The sequence below is a fragment of the Seriola lalandi genome, unplaced genomic scaffold, assembly GCF_002814215.2.
Source record: "Seriola lalandi dorsalis isolate HSWRI2012SDOR001 ecotype SW California unplaced genomic scaffold, Sedor1 jcf7180002054694, whole genome shotgun sequence".
Classification (NCBI taxonomy): domain Eukaryota; kingdom Metazoa; phylum Chordata; class Actinopteri; order Carangiformes; family Carangidae; genus Seriola; species Seriola lalandi.
In genome coordinates, this window is record NW_019525247.1 from 1,911,802 (window position 1) to 1,937,518 (window position 25,717).

The 25,717-nt window shown below is 38.1% G+C and overlaps 2 protein-coding genes across 2 annotated transcripts in view; both read right to left on the reverse strand.

Annotated features, from left to right (window-relative positions):
• Nucleotides 1–10,925, reverse strand: part of spata6l (spermatogenesis associated 6-like) — a 14,848-nt gene extending 3,923 nt beyond the window's left edge. The window contains 12 exon segments of the mRNA XM_087178644.1: nucleotides 909–1,002; nucleotides 1,226–1,347; nucleotides 2,454–2,500; nucleotides 2,712–2,811; nucleotides 4,192–4,431; nucleotides 4,700–4,792; nucleotides 5,439–5,563; nucleotides 5,684–5,703; nucleotides 5,705–5,723; nucleotides 6,245–6,293; nucleotides 7,573–7,710; nucleotides 10,599–10,925. Coding sequence (XP_087034770.1) covers nucleotides 909–1,002; nucleotides 1,226–1,347; nucleotides 2,454–2,500; nucleotides 2,712–2,811; nucleotides 4,192–4,431; nucleotides 4,700–4,792; nucleotides 5,439–5,563; nucleotides 5,684–5,703; nucleotides 5,705–5,723; nucleotides 6,245–6,293; nucleotides 7,573–7,710; nucleotides 10,599–10,646 — 1,095 coding nt within the window. The 5' untranslated portion in view covers nucleotides 10,647–10,925.
• An 856-nt stretch (nucleotides 10,926–11,781) lies between these two features.
• Nucleotides 11,782–18,495, reverse strand: trmt10a (tRNA methyltransferase 10A). The gene is made up of 7 exons (XM_023423803.2): nucleotides 18,080–18,495; nucleotides 17,153–17,321; nucleotides 16,997–17,068; nucleotides 16,844–16,918; nucleotides 15,036–15,185; nucleotides 14,803–14,908; nucleotides 11,782–12,368 (listed from the first exon to the last, which is right to left on the reverse strand). Exons 1-7 carry the CDS (start codon nucleotides 18,256–18,258, stop codon nucleotides 12,139–12,141), a joined length of 981 nt encoding a protein of 326 aa, XP_023279571.1. The 5' UTR covers nucleotides 18,259–18,495; the 3' UTR covers nucleotides 11,782–12,138.
• Nucleotides 18,496–25,717: the final 7,222 nt, after the last annotated feature.

The following is a 25,717-nucleotide window of genomic DNA, read 5'->3' on the forward strand; positions in this document are numbered from 1 at the left end:
ACTTGTGTAGTCATTGGAAAAACATAAAATTAACAATGTTGTTCTTTTGATATTTTTGATTTATTTATTTGATAGTTTTTTTGTTTGTTTTTTTAATGCAGTTTTGCCCTGCTACAGAGCCTGACCCTCGTGCCACTGCTTTGCTTACTGTACATTGAACCTTGGCATGTGACAAATAAAACTTTGAGCTGTTGTTTACTGGCAGCATTGCCAGTAAACAACAGCTCAAAGTTTTACCTCACCTAAAACATAAAATACAATAAAATAATTATAAAAAGAGATATTAAACAACCAAACCAAACAAAATAAATGAAAGCTCAGTGTGAGAGTCTCTACTGTGTTAGGGGGAGTTTACAGCTTCAGTGTTGACAACTAGATTTAGAGACTTCTTGACTGGACCTCCACAGCAGAGCAAGGCCTTTATTTACCGCTTTAATTTCTTTATTTCTCATTTCTTCTCTTTGATATGTATAATTGATCATAGCGGTGTTTTAGTACAGATATAGTTACTGCATTACATGTTAATACAAACTCAACACACTTGTAACCGTTTCAGTGGACAGAAACCCTTTATGTCTTACAAGGCCCGACTGCTGCGGTCCAGCCAAAATCTACTTTATGGAAAGTTAAGTTACACTAAATTCTAAAAGACATAAAGTAAGGCAGTCAGGCAATTAACAGTAGTTCAACATATGATTAAAAATACAAGTTCTTTAAAGAGATGATCACAGGAGCACATTGTAACAAGGAGTGGCTAGTATGGAGTTCACATTCCCATCAGCCCGCTCTCTACAACTGCATATAGCATGATCTGAGCTGGGCGACCCCACAGATCAGCCTTCACTAGAGTGAAACACATACTAATGCTGCAATATGTAACACTGAGTCTCATGCTTTTCATTACTTACGTAGACGAGTCGACGTACAGCTTTTGGCGTCGTCAGGAGTCCTCGAACACGCTCGTGGACTTCCTCCCATTCTCTGTGAGAACTGGATGGAGACCTGAACAGTCACAGACAGGGACTTTTCAATTGAGTGACATTTTTTAGAAGCAGTGAAACTCAAAGTCAGATGAGACGACTAATCTAAATCTTATCTATGTGTTCAAGGTTTTACCTCACCTAAAACATAAAATACAATAACAGAATTATATTATTTAAAAAAAGAGATATTAAATTTTGTATATAGGCCGAGGCTATCACACTATGAATGTCAAGAAACTGACCTGCTGAGCCTGGCTTGTTGTTTATAAGGCCGCAACAGTGCTGCAGGGTCAGGACCACAGTGGTTGTCAACAGGATCATCTGTTTGTGAAGAGCTTGAGTCGTCCTCAGATTTCTCTCCAGCCTACCAAAGGAAGCAGAAATGACTCAACACTTTGTGTGTTGTTGAGATAACCACCTCAAAAATGCTTCTGCAAATCCCCAGTTAATTCATTTCACTCAATATTGCTGGTCTCATTTGCAGTTATTAAAGGCTCAATCAGTTTTTTGATTGACCTACATTTATGGAATATTTAGGTACATAATTGAAGAGTTTATGTTACAAAATGGAAATTCTATATTTTGTGTTTCTCAATAGGATGATTATTATGTAGGTGTATGTAAAAATCTGTCTTTTTAAGGTTTGTCTATATACAGGTCCCAGGATATGCCTTTAAGAATTAGTTGAACAAGTTGTTAAATTAGCTTATTCACTCTTTTCAATAGTGAAATGAGAAGATCGTGGAGTCAGGATGTGGTTGGCCTAGCTTAGCATGAAGATTGGAAGCAGGGGGAAAACAGAATTCATAACCACACCTAAAATTTCTTTACTTGATATGTGGGATCTCATCTGTTTAGCTGCACGGTGGTGCAGTGGTTAGCGCTGTCGCCTCACAGTAAGAAGGTTCCGGGTTCGAGTCCCGGCTCGGCCGTGGGATCTTTCCGTGTGGAGTTTGCATGTTCTCCCTGTGCAAGTGTGGGTTCTCTCTGGGTACTCCGGCTTCCTCCCACAGTCTAAACACATGCAAAATGGGGACTAGGCTAATTGGATACTCTAAATTGAGGCTGTGAGTGTGAATGGTTGTCTGTCTCTATGTGTTTGCCCTGCGATGGACTGGCGACCTGTCCGGGGTGTACCCCGCCTCTCGCCCGAAAAGAAGGTGGGATAGGCTCCAGCCCCCCCGCGACCCTACTAGAGGATAAGCGGTAGAAAATGGATGGATGGACATTTCTGTTTAAGTGGAGTTGGCCTAAGCTAGGCTCACCATATACTAACTCCAGATCTGTACTTAACACAGAGATTTGGGTTTGGTTCGATCTTCTCATCTCCCTCCATTAAAGAAAGCAAAAAAAATGTAATTCCCAAAATGCTTACCTTTTCCTTTCCATACTTATGTTTTAAAATTAGGACAACATCTACCATACCTCATAACTTCTTCCATCCAAAAGAGGAATATAAGATGTCCGTACCAAACCAATGGATAAAGGTTTTCTTCTGCCAGTTGGAGAGAATCTCACTACAACAGCAGAAAGAGTTACTGAGTGTAAGTTAGAGCACAGTAGGTAAGTAGGTTTTCAACATCAAAACAGCTTTTTACAGTCAACTGTGTCATGTCAACACAGCAGTATAACAATTACAGTACTTTTTTATAAGCAGTCATGGGAAGTTGTTTGTGACTGTAAACCTTGTTTAGTATCAACAAAGCAGCTTTATATGAGGATGTCTACCTTTGGATGAAGACCTGATCAAAGGTGAAGAGAAGCTTGTAAACACTGCAGACCTGAGGGGTGAGTCAGATCGACCGGCTCCTGGCCACGAAGCCAACATCTACACACAGATGAATGACACAGTGAGCTTCAGAAAGAATTCAGACCCACTGTTTGTTCACTTTATTGTGTTTGTAGACTTAGTTCAAACTACACTCAATAAGCCATTAAGACAAAATGAAAACATGACCCATTGGCAGCAATTACAGCGGCAAGTCTTTTTGGAAGACTTTTTGGAAAGTCTCTACAACTTGGGTAAGTCCACTTTTCCTGGTGGATCCTCAAGCTCTGTCAGAGTGGATGGGAATTTTATGGGCTCATATGACTTTTACTCAAAGTGGCTTCTGTCTAGTCTCTCTACCATAAAGACCTGATTGATGTAGGGCTGCAGAGACAATCTGTCCAGTTGTCATGGAGTTGGGTCAGTTATAATACCTTTATTAGTATAGCACTTTTAAATACAACTAACAAACTGCTTCACATGAGTCAAATATAAAAAAATCCAAACAAATCAAAGTAAAATGTCGATGAACTTAAAAGACATCACACAATAAAAGCTTATTTATAAGAATGTGTCATAAAGTGAGGTAAAACTGAACTGACTCTAAGAGTCTGAGCTCCTCTGGCAGCTTGTTCCAAAGTTTAGGGCCCTGACAGCAAAGGCCCCGTCTCCTTTGTTTTTCAACCCAGGCCTTGTCCTGGCCGGCACTGAACTACCAGAGGATCTCAAACTGAGTCCTGGGTCATAGGGGGATAAAAGCTCAGAAATCTGGTCATGGGGTCTGATTGGTCATGGATATTGTGTTTACGAATGATGTCGCCAAGAGGGAGCATATAAATGGAAATAAAATTGGACCCAGGATTGAGCCTTGGGGGACACCAAATGGTGAGTTAGCAGAGGATGACACTGAGGGTGAGCATATGCTCTAATTTCCTCCTTCATGACAAGTGTACAGGAAGTGAATTTTATATAACTGTCTTGTCAAAATTTATAAGTTCTGAAAAATTGAGGGCATGCTGTTTTGAGTGACAGGTGGGTGAGCGTATGCCTGCCACAAGCCAGCATGCACCAAAATTTCGGCTCGATACATTCCCCTCCTCTTTGCCCATTTTTGGATTAGCCGGGAGTTCGGCGAAATCAGGTACTGACTAGATGACAATGATGGAACGGCCCACTCTGGGCTTCAAAACCGCCCTTCAGAAACCTATGGGTGTCTATGGGTTGAACCAATGTGTGTTTGGGTAAAGTTATAAGATGCAAACTTGTTCTGAAAAGTGTTAAATGCAGTTTATCTTGTGTGAACAGATCTTGATGACATCTATGAGAGCTGACTCAGTTGTAAAACATTACATAACAAGAGAGCAGTAGTAGCTGAGAGCTCTTCTCTGCCATCTAGTGGCTGGAAGTGGTTATTGTAGGGATAAAGGTGTGGGTTCTTACAGGCTGGGAGCTGCTGGCTGTGTCCATGTCTGCTGGGATAGGAGCTGCAGAGTCCAGGCTGAAGTGGGCCAGACGCTGGGTGTTTCCCGCTCTCAGTGGGGACAGGGACCTGGAAGTGCCCCTTTTTTCTCTTTCCATCCTGCCACCTTTTCTCCTTACAAAGGTTTGAGGTTGTGTCCTCTGAGGAGAGCAGGTCCTGGGTCTGCTGGAGCACTTTGTGTTTCTCTTTACCACTGGACTCTGGAAACAAAAGAGCCAAAACATAGCACACACAGCTGGACTTCCTAGCTGCAGATGTTAAACCTTCTGCTAGAACGACAGGTGTTAATCTGATTTACTCAGATATTAATTTTGATTCTTGCACTTCTGTATTGTCAGAAGCACTTAGTGGACTGGTACTGTCTAACAAAAATATAATCTACTCCAGGTAATGTGGTCCCCTCAGGAATGATGCAGTTTATTATACATCACGTACACATTGAGCCACATAACACTGTATAATCTTTACCAAGGGTATGTTGGGGTAAATGTTGACCTCTGCATCAGCTGAGCACTGAATGATGGTGGTTTTGGTGGAGAACTCCAACATCGGAGAGATGCCCTGAGAAAAACAGAGGGGAAGAAATATTTGTACCAGAATCACATGAAACTTTTAAGAAAGTGTTGAAAGAAATGACATGCAAGTGCTTCACATGAAAAGACATCAAATGAACATGTTAAAAACATGTTAAAAGAATTGATCTAAAATGAAAAACACTAAAAAATATTAATGGAATAATAATAAAATAATAAATGAAGTAATAAATAATTCAAATAATAAATGAAGTAATAAATAATTCAAATAAAAAATGTTATAACATTAAATGATTACATAGAAAGAATAACATCGGTAAGACATCAATACTTATAAGAGCATTTAAAAGTTCTGAGCTGAGCACATACACAAACATACTGACATTATGACTACAGTACAAAGTGTATGTGACTGTATCAGTGTGTATGTGACTGTGTCACATTTGACAGGGGACAGTGAAAGTAGAAATTCAGAGAAGGAAAATTCGTAAAATGAACAAACAAAAAGTCAATATTTTGTTTTTGACACTGATTAATGAGAATAAAATTATCATTAGAAGTTTGATAGTGTCAGAGTTATCATTTAAAACCTTTAATAAATATCAAAATGAATGTGATGTGGACATGGACTACAGAATTGTACACTGGTGGTTAATGTATTAGGATGGACCTACTGGAAAGTGAGCTGCTCGGGTCATCAGAATCTTTCGGTCCACTCCAGAGGAGGAGGGAACCAGTCTGGGCTCTGGGTACAAGAAGCGTCGAGCGTCTTCCTCGAAGCAGGCCAGAGTGTCCCCTGCTGCAAATACACATACACAGCTACTGTAGAGACACTCTGACTGGAGTCCTCTTAATGGACTATTTCAATGTAAAAGTCTGCAGTGAACAAAGACAGAAGAAAAAACAAACACAGTCTCACCAGGGGGAACCAGCTGCACACTCAACTCTGATCGTCTCATCTGAAGAGAGGAAATAAATCTACAGCATCAGCATCTCAAATGCAGAGTGAGGACATTTATGGTCAAAACTGTCAAATACACTATACAAAACCAGCTGTTGCCGAACAGCTGTAAACACAGTAAAATGTGACAACACTGGGTTCAAAATACAGACATGGAATAATATTATTGCCTGTGTCTGTGAGATACTTTTAACTTATCGAATCAAAAGCAATGATAGTCAAATGCAAGACTGTAGAGTTACGGCGAGAGGACAAACAATATGCTTCAGTATAAATAAAGAGAATTAGAGGGAGCGGATATCGTACAGAAAACACACACACACATGCAATCACAGTAAAAGCAATAAAATGGCTATAGAGTGACACTGTCTATTAAAATCAGTAAGAAGCTGGAGTTGGAGGCGAGAGAGAGAGAGACTTTTGATTTAAGCCACAGAGGAGTAAAATATGATTAGGCAACCAAATCAATTCAAAGCAATAAATGTGACAAATGTGTGTTTAGAATAAAAGATAACTTACACTCAAGCATTACAGCGATGTCTCCAGGATCAACTGCTTGCCTGAAAATCTGTAGAGAAAACAAATCTCAGCTTTTAACTTCCTTATTTCACAAATATTATCAATATATTTCCAGGAGCTGACAAGCTGGTAGGTAAATACAATCACATAAAGCTTATATATCGACGCCTGTGCTCTGACAAGGTAAATGGGTGGATGCAACAAAACTTCCTTCAGCAAATAATGACCAGACTGAGATAGTTCTGTTTCGAAACAAAGAAGAAAAGTTGTAACTTAGTGTCTTACCTGGAATCCAGGGCATTAAAGACTTCAACCCATGTTAAAAATCTGGGTGTAATCGTGGATGGGGATCTTAGTTTCAGTGACCACATCAAAACTATAACATACTCCGCATTTTGGCATCTCACAAACAGCTAGGTCAGAGACTGTGTCTAATCAAGACTTAGAGAAAGTCATTCATGCCTTTATATCTTCCAGAGTTGATCATTGCAACACTCTCCTCACTGGTTCACCAAATAAGACCATTACACAGCTACAACTCATACAGATGCTGCTGCTCAACAGAGAGCATGTTACTCCAGTTCTCAGGTCTTTGCACTAGCTTCAAAGTTTTACTTATTGTCTATAAGTCACTAAATGGTCTGGGCCCTAAGTATATGTCAGAAATGTTCCATGTATATGAGCCCAGTGGGTCTCTAAGATCTGCAGGAGCTGGTCAGTTAGTGCAGCCAAGAGTTCAAACTAAACAGGGAGAAATGGCTGTCAGTCACTATGCTCCCTTTGCTGGAACCAGCTGGAACCATTATCTATACCACTTATCCGTGCAGGGTCACTGGAGCAAATCCTAGCTGACAGGGCGAGGGTGGGGTGCACCCCGGACAGTCTATCACAGGGCTGACATATAGTGACAAACAACCACTTGCACTCACATTCACACCTATGGACACTTTTAGAGTCACCTTCATTCAATTTTTAATCTTGCACTATAATGAGATATTACTTGTTTTATAATTTATGTTTTTATATTATGCTTTTTACTTCTATTTTTATGCTTCTTTCATTTCTGTTAAGCACATTGAACGACCTCTGTGTGTGATAATGTGCTATACAAATAAATCTGCCTTGCCTTGCCTATCTATATGCAATCATTCATTACAAGCATGTCTCTTCACTTCATGGAGAATGAGAATAATATCTAAATAATCGATAATTGATACTTTAAAAAAAAAAAAAAAGTCATGTATTATGTTTCAGGTACATTTCTACTTCAGATTATTCAAATGTTTCTTCATCCCTCCCTCCCACATGGATAATAAGTAAAGACCTGCCTTTTCAAACATCATCTTCTCATGGAACAGCAGAGGGAAGACAGCAGGGAGACATTTAGACTGACGGTACTGGCTCATGAAGCACATGCTGAGGTAGATATCATCTTTGGCTTGCAGGTGAACTCCAGGACAAGAAACCTGAGGAACATATACGTTCAATTAAACAGGGTTATAAGTCAAATCTGTGTCTCAGATATTTTCTACTGGCTGCTAGTAGAGATTAACAAAGGTCCTACATTACTTCATGCCGATTAAAGGAACACTTCAACACAAAGGACATTCATTTCTGATTGAACAACAGATTAAACTGCTCTCATTCCCTCTGATTTAACTCTTCACTGACATATAATAAGTGCTGCCTTCTTTCTTTTAAAATTGTTTAGCACAGCTGTGATGCAAATATGTATCTAATACACATTCCCTAGCTGGGCTCCCCTGTAGATTTCACAAACAAACAAGGTGTAGATAAAATGTACATTAGTCATTTATCATGAGGTTTATGTTAATTGAATTTTATTAAGTTGTTGCACAGATATACAGCCTAATTGTGTTTACAGCAGTAATGAATGCTATGACCCAGCCAGAGCCTACAACTATTAGAAATGTGACCTTATAATGAGGTCATCTTTATATATATATATATATATATATATATATATATCCTCCTAAGACCCGGACTCTTGCATGGCGTGCATTTTTAATTTCTCTTTGCTATTTAGGCTGATCGGACGCCAGGTCCTAGGAGGATATATATATATATATATATATATATACACACACACACATATATATATATATACATACATACACATACATATATACACACATACACATATATATACACATACATATATATATACACACACACACGTATATATATATATATATATATATATATATATATATATACACATACACACATATACATATATACACACATACATACAGTCAAGCCCAAAATTATTCATACCCCTGGCAAATTTTGACTTAAAGTTACTTTTATTCAACCAGCAAGTTTTTTTTTGACCAGAAATGACACAGGCTTCTCCCAGAAGATAATAAGACGATGTACAAGAGGAATCATTGTGGAAAAAAATATTTCTCAGCTTTTATTTACATTTGAACAAAAAGTGGCATGTCCAAAATTATTCATACCCTTCTCAATAATCAATAGAAAAGTCTTTATTGTCTATTACAGCCTTCAAACTCTTCCTATAATCGCTGACCAGCTTTTTGCATGTCTCCACTGGTATTTTTGCCCATTAATCTTTAGCGATGAGCTCCAACTCTTTCAGGTTGGAGGGTCTCCTTGCCGTCACCCTAATCTTTAGCTCCCTCCACAGATTCTCAATTGGATTCAAGTCAGGACTGTGGCTGGGCCACTGCAAAACGTTAATGTCTTTGTCCGCTAAGCATTTCTTCACCACTTTTGCTGTGTGTTTTTGGGTTGTTGTCGTGCTGAAATGTCCACTGGTGCCCAAGGCCAAGTTTCTCTGCAGACTGCCTGATGTTGTTGTTGAGAATCTTGATGTATTGCTCTTTTTTCATGCTGCCGTTTACTGTAATTAGGTTCCCTGGTGCATTGGCTGAAAAACACCCCCAAAGCATTAGGTTCCCACCACCATGTTTGACAGTGGGGATGGTGTTCTTAGGGTTGAAGGCTTCTCCTTTTCTAAGCCAAATGAAGGATACATCATTGTGGCGGGCTTTTGTGTGCCTTATCTGGAGAAGTGGCGTCCTCCTTGGTCTGCGTCCATGGAACCCAGCAGTGTGCAGTGTCCGTTGGACTGTCTGCCTTGAGACGTTGCCACCAGCAGAGCCCAGATTCACCAGCATGGCCGCTCTCTCACTATCCTCCTGGCCAGCACAGGTGTCACTTTTGGCTCCCGACCACATCCTCTGAGATTTTCCACAGTGCAGAACATCTTGTATTTTTTAATAATACTTTGCACTGTAGCCACTGGAACTTGAAAAACATTTAGATATGGCCTTATAGCCCTTTCCTGACTTGTGAGCAGCCACAATGTACAGCTGCAGGTCCTCAGTGAGCTCCTTTGTCTTAGACTGTCCACAAACCAACAGCACAGAGCTGCTGTTTTTCACCTGTTAAGTTGATTAAAACAGCTGTTCCCAATGAATCATGGTAATTAAGATGCTTTAGAACAGCTTGGACTATTTGGAATGGTATAGAACTTTGGATTTTCCCATAGACTGTGACAGTTTGCAAAGGGTATGAATAATTTTGGACATGCCACTTTTTGTTCAAATGTTAATAAAAGCTGAGAAATATTTTTTTCCACAATGATTCCTCTTGTACATCGTCTTATTATCTTCTGGGAGAAGCCTGTGTCATTTCTGGTCAAAAAAACCTTGCTGGTTGAATAAAAGTAACTTTAAGTCAAAATGTATATATATATATATATAGTTCTGCACTGTCCTTAAAAGCAATAATATATGTCTGAGCTTTTATCCCCCTATGAACCAAGGTGTAGGTTGAAACAGGACCTTTGCTGTCAGTTCATTTACATTTCACTTTGATTTGTTTGGATGTTTATATTTGACTCATGTGAAGAACTTTGTTACTTGTATTGAAAAGTGCTATACAAATAAATATCATTATTATTATTGTCATTATTATTATTATCATATTAATAAAAGTAATTAAAAAAAATAACCAATAATCAAAGGAAAAAAATAACAATATTAATTAATTAGAAACAGGTGAATAAATTCCCGTTACAATTTAACATATCACCTGATCGGTGTGAAAAGAATTTAAAAATGATTATCTAACAGGTAAAACATATATTCGCTGCATAAAATATATACCGACGCGTGTGACCGTTGAAGCTTCACACACGACTGTAAATCCGGTGCTAAAAAAAACATGTGTTTTCAAACAGCTAAATAAAAATGGCTGAGATTAGAACGTAAACTGGAGTTGACCGCACCGTCCACTCCACACAGAAGCAGTGAAGTTTCAGGAGCTCAGTTCACGTGTCAATGAGAGCAATTACGAGTCTTACCGCTCTGAACTTTAACTCAACCAACACTTTCAGCGCTTTTCGCGGCATTGGACCTTCCGGTTCGATGTATTAAAACGGACAGGCTGCTGCTTCAACTGATCAAAGCCTACTCTTCTCGGGTTTAGCGTTACCTTGCCTTGTTACCATGGATACTACAACTTCTGGCTTTAGTTGCTGGAGCGACCAGAGCTGTCCTTCCCATTCATAAATATTTTAAATGTGTTTAGGCGCGGACGGTATTTAGATAATCTTTCTCCATATTTTACCTGCCTCAGATGGTGACGTCATTCGACAGTTTTGTCGTGTTTCCCACCAATGCATATTTGAAGCCACAATGAAACCACAGAAACAGCTTCTATACAGTGGTGGGTCCTTACAGATCCCTAGCAAAAATGAAAAATAACTTCAGTTTAACTTTAATGTACATTTTTAAATATGCTATTTTGAAATGACCATAAAGTAAATGCGACACAGTGAACCTGAAGGTCTGGGAGCCAGTTGTCCACTTTCTGAGTCAAGACATGAAGTCAGAATTTATCTATCTATCTATCTATCTATCTATCTATCTATCTATCTATCTATCTATCTATCTATCTATCTATTTATCCCTGGGTCCAGAACATATCTGTATAACATAGACACGCTAAATGTAAGTTAATCTATGCACGTTCAGTTTGTGTAGCAGAGATTCCTTTCAGAACAGGTGTAACATTAAAGACTGAATGCTTAACTCATGTTGCTGTGGCTGCAGTCAGGCCAGGTGTGACCTATAGCTCAGGCATAGTAGGCACAGTCTGGGATGTTGACTTCGCTTTGGGGCCCCCATACTCAAATAAGATGCAGGTGGTTTATCAAAACACAATCTCCCCCCTGGGCCTTCTTCTATTGCCCAATGTGGACCATGACTGCCCCCTGTGGGCTCACACTGTCTCCTGACACATCTCCTTAAGGTGCCTCTGGGCCCCAATATGCTTTGGCTCACCTTGCATGCTTTGATTGACCACGGGCAACAAATCAAAGAAATACATCCCAAAAATCTGGAAATCTTTCTTTGAAAATACAATTTTCAATCAAATTGCAGAAATTGATATTCTCCAAAGTCTATTTCAAATGTCAATTTTATATCCAGACTATACTGTCAAAAAAAATCATAATATTCCAGGAAATTCCGGACCAGTGAAAATGATGGTCATATGTTGACTTTATCCTGTATTAAATCTTTTCATTTGGCACAGGTCTGGCAGCTTTAGCTTTCAGCTCCAAGCAAAAGAATAAAAATCTAAGTAAAAATCACTTTCTTGGATGTAATAATAATAATAATAATAATAATAATAAGCTATATTCTGCCAAAAAACTGTAGCAAAACTGAAATTCTCCATTTATATCAACAGTCCAACTGATTTGAGTAATTAAATGAGCACAAAGTAAAATATTCAATAAATATCTAGTAAAAAACAAAAAGCATTTTGTAATATGAAAAAAAAAAAAAACTTTCCAATATAACCTTAGCATCATTCAATCAAAACAGTTTCCTACAGTATCAGACATTAGGACTTTTTTGGAGTTGTCCATTTGGGCTGAGTGTTAGATTGTGTTCTGTTTGCTCTGGTGTGTCGAGGTCAGAATCAGAGTCTGAATCTTCCTCCTCTTTTTCTGGAGCGGTTGCGCCGTCTTTATCCACAGCTACCGCTCCTTTCCTCTGAGGCAGGACGGTGAAGAAGGCGTCCTGCCAGCTTCCCTTCTCCAGGTACGCCAGGATGATCTCAAACACTGCAGGATGGATAAACGTACATATGGGAGTCAGAGCAGGAATTTATGGAATGCCATCTAATTCAATATGAAATAAATAAACAAATAAATAAATAAATAGATAGATAAGTACATAAATAAATAAATAAAGTTATGAAATAAATCCTGACATAAATAAATTAAGTAATATACGTATGTAGAAATATATAAATAAATGTAAATATATATATAAGTGAGTAAATAAATAAATAGCTTTTTATTTCAAAAATGACTTATCTATTTCAGGGGACTTTAATTTTATAATTTCAATTTTTTTTTTTAATTTCAGAAGACTTTTATTTCAGTGCTGTACTGGTGCTGTTGCTTTGGTCTGAATCTGTAAGATAACAGCCTCATTTGAATATAACAGATGGAAAAGACTTCAGAGATAAATTAATGTGGAATTATATAATAAAAGTCCCCTGAAATAAATAAAAATTAAATTTTTAAAATAAAAAGCTATGTATTCATCTATTTACTTAATTTATTTATTCATTCATTTATATAGCTATTTATTTATTTACTGACTCACATATATTTACATATTTCTATATTTATTACCTAATTTATTTATTTCAGGATTTATTTCATAACTATATTCATTTATTTATGTATTTATTTATTCAATATTGATTTAGATGGCATTCCATGGGAATTTAACCGACTCTCTCACACAGCCATCTTTACAACCAGCTGAGCCCCGCCCACTGGGTTATAGCTGCTACACGGGTCATTCTAATCTGCTTCTTTATCACAGCTCTGAGATCAGGGTTTCTGCTTCAGAATGGGATTTTTCCATTTTCTTTTTGCTTTAGCCGGTCTAACAGCCGTAGCTATGTCGCTAACACTACTGCTAGAGGGCAAAAACAAATAATTCATTGTCCATTTGATAATCCAAACAAATCACACATTTCCTGGCAGTGATCTTGTGGCCAACAAACCCTGCACAATTGTTTAAGCGATTAAAAGGTGGATATCTGAAAACTTTCTCCAGCTCAATGACACCAAATCTGAGGTCTTTTCTCATTGTCAGGGCTCAGATTGATACCGACATCCTTGGCCCACTGGCTTCCAACCTAAAGATCTCTGCCAGAAATCTTGGTGTAATATTCAACTTTGATTTCAAACTGGACGTCCACATAAAAAAGGTTGTCCACTCACGTTTTTATCAGCTACAGACTATCGCCAAAATCCAATCATTTGTGTCATTCATTGATCTGGAGAAGGTTATTCACATATTCATCTCATCATGTCTTGATTAATGCAACTCTCTGTTTACATGTCTCTCCCAAAAATCTCTTTGGTCATTGCCACTCATACAAAAAGCTGCAGCTAGACTGCTCTGGTTCCATGTAACTTCTATCTTATCCTCCTTACACTGGCTACCTGTGTCTTTTAGGATCAATTTTAAAATTAAAACTTTTAAATCACTTTTAAGGCTCTGTCTGGTTTGGCACCTTCTTACATCTCAGACCTTCTCTCCCCTTATGACCAAACGCACTTCCTGAGATCCTCGAGATGAACTCATCTGTCCCAAAGTCTTGGCCGAAAACCAAAGGTGACTGTGCATTTGCTATTAGAGCCTCCAGACTTCTGAGTGTCCCGCCTGAGGAGATCAGGCCCCAGTTTAAAACACTAATCAAAACATACTTGTATGAAGCAGCTTTTAATTCTTGATTTCAATATTTTTATCTTTGGTTTCTACTTTTCATTTTTGGTTTGGTTTGGTTTTATTTTCTTTTTTCTGCTTTATTGATTTCATTGTTTTAACACACATATTTGTGATTCTCCCTGTATACTTGCCTTGCTAACTGACACTTTGCCTCGCTTCTGTCTTTTATTGCTTTGTAACTCTGTTTTGAATAGTGCTATATTAATAGTTATTTTCATTATTTTATTATTATTATTATTATTATCTTTCTAAAATGAGCAGTGGTGAAACGACTATATTCTTCTTTACAACAGCAGTGCCAACATTAATATCACTCAGAAACAGTAGGGGGGGAAGTTCTTCTGCTTCTGATATGCTAACTCTTGGCCTTGGAAGTCACTGTAAGTTATTATAAAAGCTGGTTAGCCAGGTGTGCTGATGTTGAAGCAAAAAACATTTTAATCTATTTCTAACACGTGTTTTTGGTTCTGAAAGGCTCAGACGGTCTGACGGTCTATATGTACCAAGTACCGCTCTAATCAGAGGCCAAGGCAGGAGGAGAAATCCAAAGCTTTAAGACCTGCTGTGGTCTCTGTAGTTGTAGCTGCTAAGCTTTTATTGGACACAGTCCCAACTACGACTGATCACTGGCAAATGTGGGGAATTTGACCTCAGAGCTGTAGACAGAACACATTACAGCTGTTTGTGCAGAGGTTTAAAACTATTCATATCGATCTCATGTACTGGTCTGATACATGTACTCACCATGGTTGACTGCCAGAACCTTGCGACTGTTCATCTTGACAAAGCTGCTGAGAGGAAGCTGAGCGTGATCGATCCCCAGCTCCTTCGCCCGCTCAAAGGTGATCCCCTGCGAATGAGAGAGAACTGAGCGGGTCAACCAATCAAGGATGTGAATACGATGTGCCAGTTAGAGGAACGGCTCCATCATTTTCAGCTATGTTTCTACAAACCAGCAGCACGGAAGTCAGACAAACCTTATGATGGTTGTGGTCCACCAGGCCTCCGATAATGTAGGCCTTCTTTTGGTCCAGCTCCTCCAGCACATTGGGAGAGTCTGATGTCAGGTAAACCAGATCTTCTATAGCCACGACTTCACTGTAGTGCTCTGTTTTAATGTTAATGTCCTGCACACACACATGCAAAGACACACTTAGACACATGGTACAAGCACAGGTCTATCTAAAATCCAAACTAATCTCCTCTTTAACCTCCTCTCCCCGACCTCAGTGGAAAACATCATGAGGTCAAGGAAAGATGTGAAGGAGAATTCATAGAGATTTTTTTTTTTCAACTAACTTTATTTATAACACCTGGATGAGAAAGCCTCCTTTCATAACCACAAATGCAAAACAAACATGATTGAAATGTTGAATAAAATAACATGAAAGTAAAAGACAAGTAGAGCCATTAAACTAATTAAAGAGAAATAAGGAACTGAGCAAGAGGACAGAATTAATTATATTCAGATATAAGTATAAAGAGTTTCCTGTCATAGGCACTTTTGACATTTTTATCCAATTGTTAAATAGAGAAAATTCATTTTTAGTTCTTTACACAATGGGAGAATAATGGGAGCATTAACAAAAAAAGACTTATTACAAATACTGATTTAATTTAGGTTTGATTCTGTTCACTACACTCTGTGTCAAGGTCACTGAAAAAAAAGAAAGAAATGTAGTGGCTTTCTTATAACAAGAGGCCACAGAGCTTTCTAAATGCTGCTGAAAAAAAAAAGTTTCATTTTATTATTACCAGGAGATAGTAATAGCATGAACAGTAGCTTTAGATTCACTTTTTTATTTGTATTCAGACACTGCAGATAGTGTGTAGATGACAGAGAACGTTTGCTTTGCGCAACAGACCTTCAAAATAAAGGCAGTTTTCTTTTTTTTTTTTTCTCAAAATCTGTGCTGGATGGAAGAACATCTAGGAACATGTAATGTTCACCATACATAGTACAAAAGTGCCATTTTTTAACATTTCATGATTTCTCAAGAGCTGAAACAACAACAACAACAACAACCTGAAAATGAATTTGTTCTGATCAGGTTATTTCAGTTGTCAGGAAAAGTTGTTGCACCTTCACAAGTTTGGAGTCCTCTCAACTACTTCTAACTTCTCCCAGACTTAGGTGCAACTTTTAGTGCAAGTGGCTTTGTGAATTACTCTTAGCCAAAAAAATGAGGAGTCCTAAAGTTAGGACTGACACGCCTATTATTTTTAGGAGTTTCTCCTAAATCGGCAAGTTAGGAGCTAGTTTTAGCCTTAACATGCTTAGTTGAAGCACTGCTATTCTCTGGAATACAGCTAATGAAGTACATCCAACAGGAGTATTTTGACACAAAAAAGTCTAAATGTAACTTTTAATATCAGTTTTTGAGATGCCCCTTTAATTTGGAAAGGCTAAAAACATTACTTCCTGTTTCATACCAGTATTTTTTTCAGCCTAATCAAAGTCACATTTGTGGACAATTATATGTCTGACTTAGAAAACTGTATGAGTTACTTTTACATAGCCCCTTAGCTAGCTGCAAACTAGCTTTGGCTATAATTGCTGTGGTATGTGGCATTGGCTCATACTTTATACTTGTGCCTATACAAATAAACAATAACATTAATTAGTCTCATGCAGCTTCTCTTCTCTGGGCACAGAAGCTCAATTTTTTAGAAGTGTTTTTCTTACATATAAATACATTATAGAAGATACTGACTAGTTTATGCCAATTCATTTTCTTTTGGTCTGCTAATAGATTAGCTAACTGTTTGTTACAGCTTTGCTTACCTTCCAGTTCACCCATCCTTTGTCCTTTTCATCCATGCTCTGTTTCAGCTGTCCACCGAGGCTCGTCAGATAAAACTGGAGACGTGAGAGCAGCAGTTATACACCAGACAGCATCGTCTCTACTGCTTCATGTGTCGGCCAGGAGCCACTAACCTGTACTGGATGTGCAGCTCGTCTGTTCTCAGCGTAGCACCGCTGGATCTGTTTGTGAAGCTTCCGGACATCCTGAAACACAACATCAGCGGTCATGAGAATCTCTGAGTCAAAACACGTAAGTATCCGTCTGCAGTGACTCCCAGAGACGCTCACCTTCATCAGCATGAGGTTGTCGAAGCTGCAATCCACCACTAGTCTCAGAGAGCTGGGCGTCACCTCTCTGCGTGGACGTTTCCTGGCTCCTTGATTGTCTCCTCCTTCCTCCTCCCCGTGGTTCTGCCTCTGCAGGCGACGCTGCTGCTTCCTCTCCTTTCGTTTCTGCCTGCAGTAGAAACAAGCAACTGCAATGTGGACCATGATGTGACACTTCGCTGCAGACTCTCACATTGTAGTAAAACATTTAAAAACACCATCACACCGTCATTTTCAGAGAATCTTAATGACTACTAATAATTTTAAGCTGGGTTATTGGAGATGTTGACCTTGTTTAAGTAGTGGTTCCTCTGAGCAGTTTTAAGGACGTTTTCAAGAATTTGATTAGAAGTCTTACTTGGGGTTTAATTGTTTTACTTAAACTCTTTTCTAACTTGTTGTTATCAACCTTTAAGTTGTCAATCTTATTGTCCACCTGGTTGTGTATCTTCTTATGCATATTTAAAAGCATTTAGATGTACACTCTGATCCCTGTTTAAATACATGTCCACTTGTTTGTATGAATACATAAATGAATTTTTCTGTACTCAGATCTCAATTGTAAAAGAGATCTTGACCTCAATGTGACCTCCTGACCAAGTAAATTGTAAATAAACTCGGCACCTCAGATTTTATATATTAACAAGTATGGTGCTCTATGTTTTTGTACTAGAGCATGGATAAATAAACTACAACAGAAACACAAACTGTTGCAAACTGTTTTTATCCCAAAAATGCATCAGTGACATGTAACATAACATGTCGTGGTGCCTATTATAATGAGCACCATGACATGTTATATGCATAGGCTCTGCTATCACACCTCTGTAGCTGAATGCCTTGATGTGTGACAGTGATGTTGACTGTGACAGGGAACACCTTACTTACTTTCGCAGCTCCCTCTCCTCCTCCCACTTCTGCTGCTTAAGGAGCTTCTTCCTTTGCCTTTTAGACAGAGTCTGGTTTCCCGCCGCAACTTCTCCGTTACTGCTCACAGCCTTCTCATTGCTTGCGCCGCCGTCCTGCTGCTGGGCTGAAGCCCCAGCTCTCACACTGTCATCAGCCATGTGTGGAAATGCAGAGCTTGACTGCTGCCCTGTTAGCTAGCTGTTGGTGTTAGCTTGTTCGCTGCTGTTTGCAGAGAGCGAGCCGGCTTCATTTAACAGTCACAGCGCTCCACGGTTACCAAGACAACCCGGTTTAAAGGAGCTTCATCGCCTTGATGTCATACACACAAGGAACATAACAAGCTGCTCAACTCTGCAACTGTCCCACATGGATGTAATGTTGGCGCATAATGACGTCATTTAACCGCGACAGATGCGTTCATGTACTATCGTACAACGGAGTATTAGAGCCACATTGAGGAAAAAAACAAATATGAAATGTCGAGAATAAAGTCATACTTTTACGTTTTAAAAAAAGTCATAATATTTCAAGAAAAGTCATTACATTATGAAAATAATATTACGAGAATTGGTTACGATCAAACAAATCACACGGGTGAAAGGATAGTCAGTGTAACCCTGAGCTGCTTCTGGCAGCTGCTGTTTGTCTGTCTAACAATAGAATAGACTGAATTTCTTCACAGTCTTTTCAATGTCCTGATGATGGAGATGATGATGATGATGATGATGATGATGATGATGATGATGATGATGATGATGATACTGCTCCTGCTTCTGCTTCTGCTGCTGCTGCTGCTGATGATGATGATGATGATGCCGATTACCACAAAAGATGAAGTTTTTTCTTTTTTCTCTATTTGTGAAACCTTTGCTAAAGAAGAACTTCACAGGATGCCCCGCGTTCTTCATTTTAAAGCTTCTGATATTTCCCTTAAAACAACACGCAACCTACAATTACAAATAAATTCTCATAATATCATGACTTCATTCTCATAACATCATGATTTTATTCTTGTAAAATTATAACTTTTCTCGTAAAATGACAGCTTGATTCTATTAATTTTATGACTTTTCATATTATGAGTTTATTCTTGAAATTTCAGATTTTTTCTCCTCAACGTGGCCCTAATACCCCATCGTATTATGGGAAGTATTACGATACGAAGACCTGAATCAGTTATAAAAATGATAATGAAAAATATTTTTGTTGTTTCCCTGATAACCAAATTAAAAAGACGTTATTATCGAATGTTATTAGGTGACGATATGGTATAATAAGTATCCCATTTTTATGAGTTTTGAACTTCAAAAATGTGACTGTATTTCACCAGGGCTGCGGTCGAATAGTCAAAATAATCTCCTCTGGAACCTCCTCAATGAAAAACATGAGGTCATGAGGTCAAGGAAAGATGCGACGGAGGGTTGATAAGGACAAGGATCTGACTGCACTAAGCACTAAGGGGTGTGTGTGTGTTTGTGTGTGTGGTGTGTGTGTGTGTGTGTGTGTGTGGGGGGGGGGTTAAAGTAAAATGTTAAAGCTACAAATAGCCTACTGTAAAGTCCTGTGTTTATTTATTACCACAACTTAAAGCTGCACTAATGAATTATTTGGATCAAATGACCTAGTGTAATGTGAAAGGAGTTCTCTTCAGTGCAGGACTTTTATCCTTTTGCATAACTCATTGTTTTGGTTGCACTGTAATAAATTGCTGTAAATTTACTGTGGATTTATAACAGTATAATACTGTATTTCATAACAGTTGTAAAATACTGTTAAATATTCGTCCCTCACATGTAAATTAGCAGTTATTGCGGTCAGTTAACCAATAACAGTATTTAACTGTAATTAATCAGCATAATACAGTATTTTTCCCGCTTTTGAAACACATGCTTTCATCCCTTTGTAACTCCAGTCATTTTCCATCTTTATCGTGCTTATTATTGTGAGCTAATGTTTCTGTTTTGGTTGTAACATTTAATATGAATCAAACTTCTCACACAGCTCATTTTTGAGTGACAATATGAGTCTGGCTTTTGAGCTCGACTCCGGCGAGCACAGCTTCGGTAGAGAGCAGTCCTTCAACTAAAGACTTCAACCAAGAAGGTAACATTACACTTATGTCATGAAATTAACATTTGTCCAGTATTTTTTTCTCTGCATGATTATTAAACTGTTGACATTTCAGTAATATTTCATTAGGTCTGCTTACTGAAATTAGCAAAGACAAGCTCTGCAGTTTGAGCAACATTAGTTAGCTAACAGTGAAGGTGTTGTTTCCCGCCTTTTCATTAAACAGCTCTGTAAATAAGATACCGTTTCCATAGATACTCGATTAAAGGCAGCCAACAGCCAGTAAAGTTCACTTTATTTAAGTTACTCGCCCATTGCAATGTGAAGACATAGCTAACTTGTGTTTACTTGTGCTACAGTATCCTGTATACAGAGCTGACTGTACAACTGCAATGGAGAAAGATGGGACGATTTTCGATGAGGTGAGTCAGTGTGTTAGACATTTGACAAGAGCATGATGATATCATGTGACGTGTACTAAGACTTGCATTGATATGTTAACATAATCAGGCACATGTGGACTCACAGTTGTACAATGCTTCTTTTAAGAGTGTTTATTCTACATGTCATAGACTTTTCCAAAAGTTCAGAAGTTTGTTGTTTCATATCACAAGTGCTAATTTTTTTAATTTTTTGTTTGTTTTTCTTACAGACATTGGTGATTGAGAATACCAGGCAAACTCTGCAATCGTCCCCCCTCAGTAGTTACTCCTTCTTTCTCCTCTCTCTTTCTCCATTTCTTATTTGCTGTCATGCAGTTCACATTTACTAGACTGTGATACAGTTCAGTTATACTGTTCTTGATGCTATTTTAATACAGCAGATGAGGATTTTATTGGAGACAACTCCCAGACTTCTCCCAAATATGGTTATGCAATACCTTGTCAGTTTTGTAATACAAATGTTTGAGGACAAGTAATAAACTACAGTAATATTTTATCAAATGTGTGTTTTCTTGCTTTACCTTTTTTTTTTTTTTTTAAAAGGGGGATCTATAGGAATTAAATTCAAAAGTAAAAGATTGTACTACCTTAGTAAATAAACAGTAACATGCTGCCATATACTGTAAAATTACAGTAATCCAATATAAAGTAATATACTGTGAAAATAAATTACAGTACTGTAAAATAACAGTCTCTGCAGCCAGTATTTTACTGTTATTTTACAGTGAAATTCTTCAGTGTGTATAACATGACTATATAGCTTGCAGCTTGTTCACTATATCAACTTTATAAGGCGATAATTTGTCAATGCTGTGTTTCCATTCTCGGCCACCTGGTGGCCATACATTCATTAAAGCAACTATAACTAATTTCATATTATATTAGTGAACCATTTTTATAATCACATAATAGATGAACAATGTAAAAAATATTTTCTTAAGGTCGTGTATTTTCATCTCCATTTCCTGCCATTCATTGTAATCATTATAATCTAAAATGAACAAACAGTCCTTGTAGATTGTTTGGTTTTGAAACTGGTCATTACACATTTTTAATTCACTGCAAATAACTTGTAGACAATAATTGTTATGTGACCACCGAATTAAAAATTAGTTTATAACGAACTGTTAAACGCACAGTCAGTAACTTCTGCCTCTAGGGGTCTCTCAATCAAAACAATAACAAAAGACGGTATTGGGTGACACCATGAAATAGCGTGGGATCATGGGAGTTGTTGTCTTCACCACCATTACCGTAAGCTCCTCCCGGTTTGGAATCCTTCAGTGTCAGTGGTTCAGGAAATCAAACAGACCCGGTGATTCTAACCATTAAAAACTCTGAATAAAGCGGTTTCACATTTAAAGTCAGTGTTTGAGCGACGCTGTACGGAGGACAGAGACTCAGGGAAGAGTTGGAGCTGAGATTGATGCTAAACTTTGTTCTGATTGTTTCTCTGATAACTTATGAAGCAGACGTTCAGCAGGTTTTTACCAGCAGCTGAATTATCCACAGAGGTGTCCTCCTCTCCATAACAAACACACCAGGGGAATAAAACCAGTAGAAACACCCAGAAAACAGTTTGACTTTAAAACTCAGAGATTCACTGACGCTCTTCAGTGACACAGGACAGGACGTCTCCAGCAGCTGGGAGCTGAGCTGTCTAACATTTCCTCAGCTTGTTTCTCTGATAACTTCAGATCCAGACGTCCGACGACTAAAATCCTTCATCTGGTTCAAATATAGAGCTGAAAACCACCAAGGTGTAAAAAGTGTTTGTGGCTTAAAACTAGATAAATATCAATGTTGAGCTTCTGTCAGACGAACACACTGACACATGATCATAGAAGATATGATGTCATTGACAGGCGACTAATTAAATGTTACCATGATGATTTCTGTAGGTTTGAGAATTGATGGAAACATTTGGGAAAATGTAAGAACAAAACTCAAGAACATATAGAACATAGGTCTAGTTGTTTTTAAACATTTTAATGTGGAAAAGTTACAGATTATCACTTTAAAACCTGAGTCACTCATTAGGAGGTATTTATATATTTTAAATAATCTGACCACTATGAATTTTTCTTTTTCTTTTTTTTTCTTTGTGTGTGTGTGTGTGTGTGTGTGTATGTGTGTGTGTGTGTTATGGTTCTAGATGTAATGGAATGTATTGCACACACACTGGGATTAAATGCCTCTGTGTGTGAGGGCTCTGCAACATGATCCTGCATCCCTCACCTCTATCCCCTCCTAACCCAGTTATTATGTTGGCCTTGAGCCAGCAGAGAAGCCTTTAACACTGACTGCTTATTTAGCACACATTCCAGCATCTACAGTGCTAAGCCAGTTTTTAGCCATGCTAACACGCAGACCAGTTCTCCATTTCCACAACTTACCCTATGACGGTGCAACTTGTCATAAATGCACATTCTGTACTCAACCATTTCAAACTCTAGAGTAAAAATCTAAAGATTACACATGTGTGCACAAGAATTGCATATTTAATTTAATATGTGAAATGAGTGACTGTGATGTATTGACACCAACAAACTGAAGTGAAAGATGTGTGAGAGATTTTGTTTGTGAGTTTGTGGTTTTACGTGAGTTACATGCTTGATGAACAACAGTGTATCCTGCCCAGCACTTCAGTACAGTGTTTCTTGCCATAAGACAGGTTGCCAAATATGGGTTTAGCACAGATTTTGGTTTTGGTCTCACACAATAGTACCAAACCTGGCAACCTGTGATGACAAGACTGGGAAGCTGCACACAAATAGCTGCATCCACCTGTTGGTTGTCAAGAAGTAGTTCCACCCAAAACTACATAATGTCATTTTTATATGCATTATATACATTTCTGTTTATATGAAGATGAAACAAACCAGACACAATATGTTGATCAGTGCTTTAGAGGTGTTGGTATATTTTCCAACGTTGGACAAAACTATACTTACTATAAAATAAGTACTATGAATAAGTATTACCTCAACATTAGAAGATCTTTGTTGTCATGGTTACAATAATAACACAAACAGCCATGGATAACAGAAACAACATAGACTGCTGCCATCCACCACGACCTTCTCCTGACATGTAAATGTAATTCCTACGATCCCACTAGATGTCGCTTAGCAACAAAACCTAACTATGGGTCATAATAACCAGGGGGGTATTGCATCAACATTGCTCAGGAAATCTGCGCCTACTTGAAAAAGCCTGGTTAGAATTAATGTTGACTTTTCCTTCAGGGCTCAAGCCATTCCATTAGCACAATTTAGCCGAGCCTTAAACGTTAACTTAAACCAGGGTTGAAGAAGCTGCATCATGCTAGACTACATAAGCAGACCAGAACAGTCGATTGTCGAAAGGACCATGATGTCACAGAAAGAAGTGAAAACAAGAGCAGCAGAGCAAACCCTGCGTTAGGGTCACCACCAGCCCAGTGTACGTATAATACTGAAGAATGTAATGTCAAGTCAAACCCAGACAGTTATATATGGGGCTAAAACAGTGGCAGTAAAATGTTAACATCAAAAATCAAATTTGGCATTGAAAACAAAATCTGAACTGAAAAAGGAAACATTAGCATTGAAACACTTGAATTACAAAACATGTATTGGCACTGAATAAAGTTCCAATGAAAAATAAATCACAGAATTTGAAAAATAAATCACAGAATTTGAAAAATAAATCACAGAATTTGAAAAAAAAAGTCACAATCTTACAATCTTATTATGGTATTTTATGTAGATGTTTTTGCATTAGGATGTACGCTCAGTGTCACTGGTTTTCAGTTTCAACTTTCTGTCACTGTTTTGGCGAAGGGGGTGGGTTTGATGGGAGGGACGAGGAATGCGTGATCTACACACTGGGAAGTAGAATTTAATAATGTTATTGAATAAACTTCTAATCATATGCTAACCCCCCACTTGCAGGTCATTTCTTTACCAGAAAGAAAAGGCAAAAAACACTTTTCTCCCTTACAAAGCAGTCCAGGGAAACAGTCATGTGGGTGAGCGGACGGCGGGTTCGGCCAGAGTTCGGCCGATTTCTTAGTATGCAAATTGTATGCAGATTGCGTGTAGATGACATGCTCCTCGTCCCTCCCATCAACCCCACCCCTCCCCCTACACCAAAACAGTGACAGAGAGTTGAAACTGAAAACCAGTGACACTGAGAGAATACTGACAAATAAATACATCATAATGCACAAACATCAAAATAAAATATGATAATAAGATTGTAAGATTGTGATTTCTTTCAATGTCTGTGACGTATTTTTCAGTGGAATTCTTCAGTGTCAATACTTGGTTAAGTGCCAATACACATTTTTCCAAACCAAGTGTTTCAATGCCAATGTTTCCTTTTTTAGTTCAGATTTAGTTTTCAATGCCAAATTTTATTGTTGATGTTAACATTTTACTGTCACTGTTTTAGCCCCATAGTTATTAGCTGGTGGACTGGAGAAATGTATCATTGAGCAGTAAATGATGAGCTCTGTGTGAGATAATACACCTATCCTCAGCTTCTTCAGGTGAAGTCAGTAATACTACTGCTAAAATGCTCTGATAGCTCACCTGGCAGAGCATTTATCAGCACAGTTTACTCATAACCGCAGAGGCAAAGGTTCGAGTCCGACCCATGGTCCTTCCTGCATGTTATCCCCTCTCTCCCTGTGGCTCCAACTGGAGCCTATATTATAATCTATGTTAGCCATACTCTTTATAGGTAACACGGCAATAATCAGTGGATTGATCATGCTAGTATTCCATCCATTCACTTATTTGGGGCTAAATTATTTATTTTATATAATTCATAAATATGATTGATAGCATACATTATTAATATGCCAAAGCACAATTTAAAACCTCTACATAAATAACCATATCAATCTGTCCTGTAGAATTCAGAAACATACAGCTACACATTTAAAGAAATATGTTTTTTCTAGCTGAGGAAAAAAAGAATCAAACTCTCCTTTTGTATTCAAAAGACAAATCTAATGTAAATGTAATGACTCCTTTGCACATCTGGTCACAGCTGCAGACCCATAAATTAATCAGACTAACTTAGGCACAACTTAAGTTATAACAGTGCTGGTTGT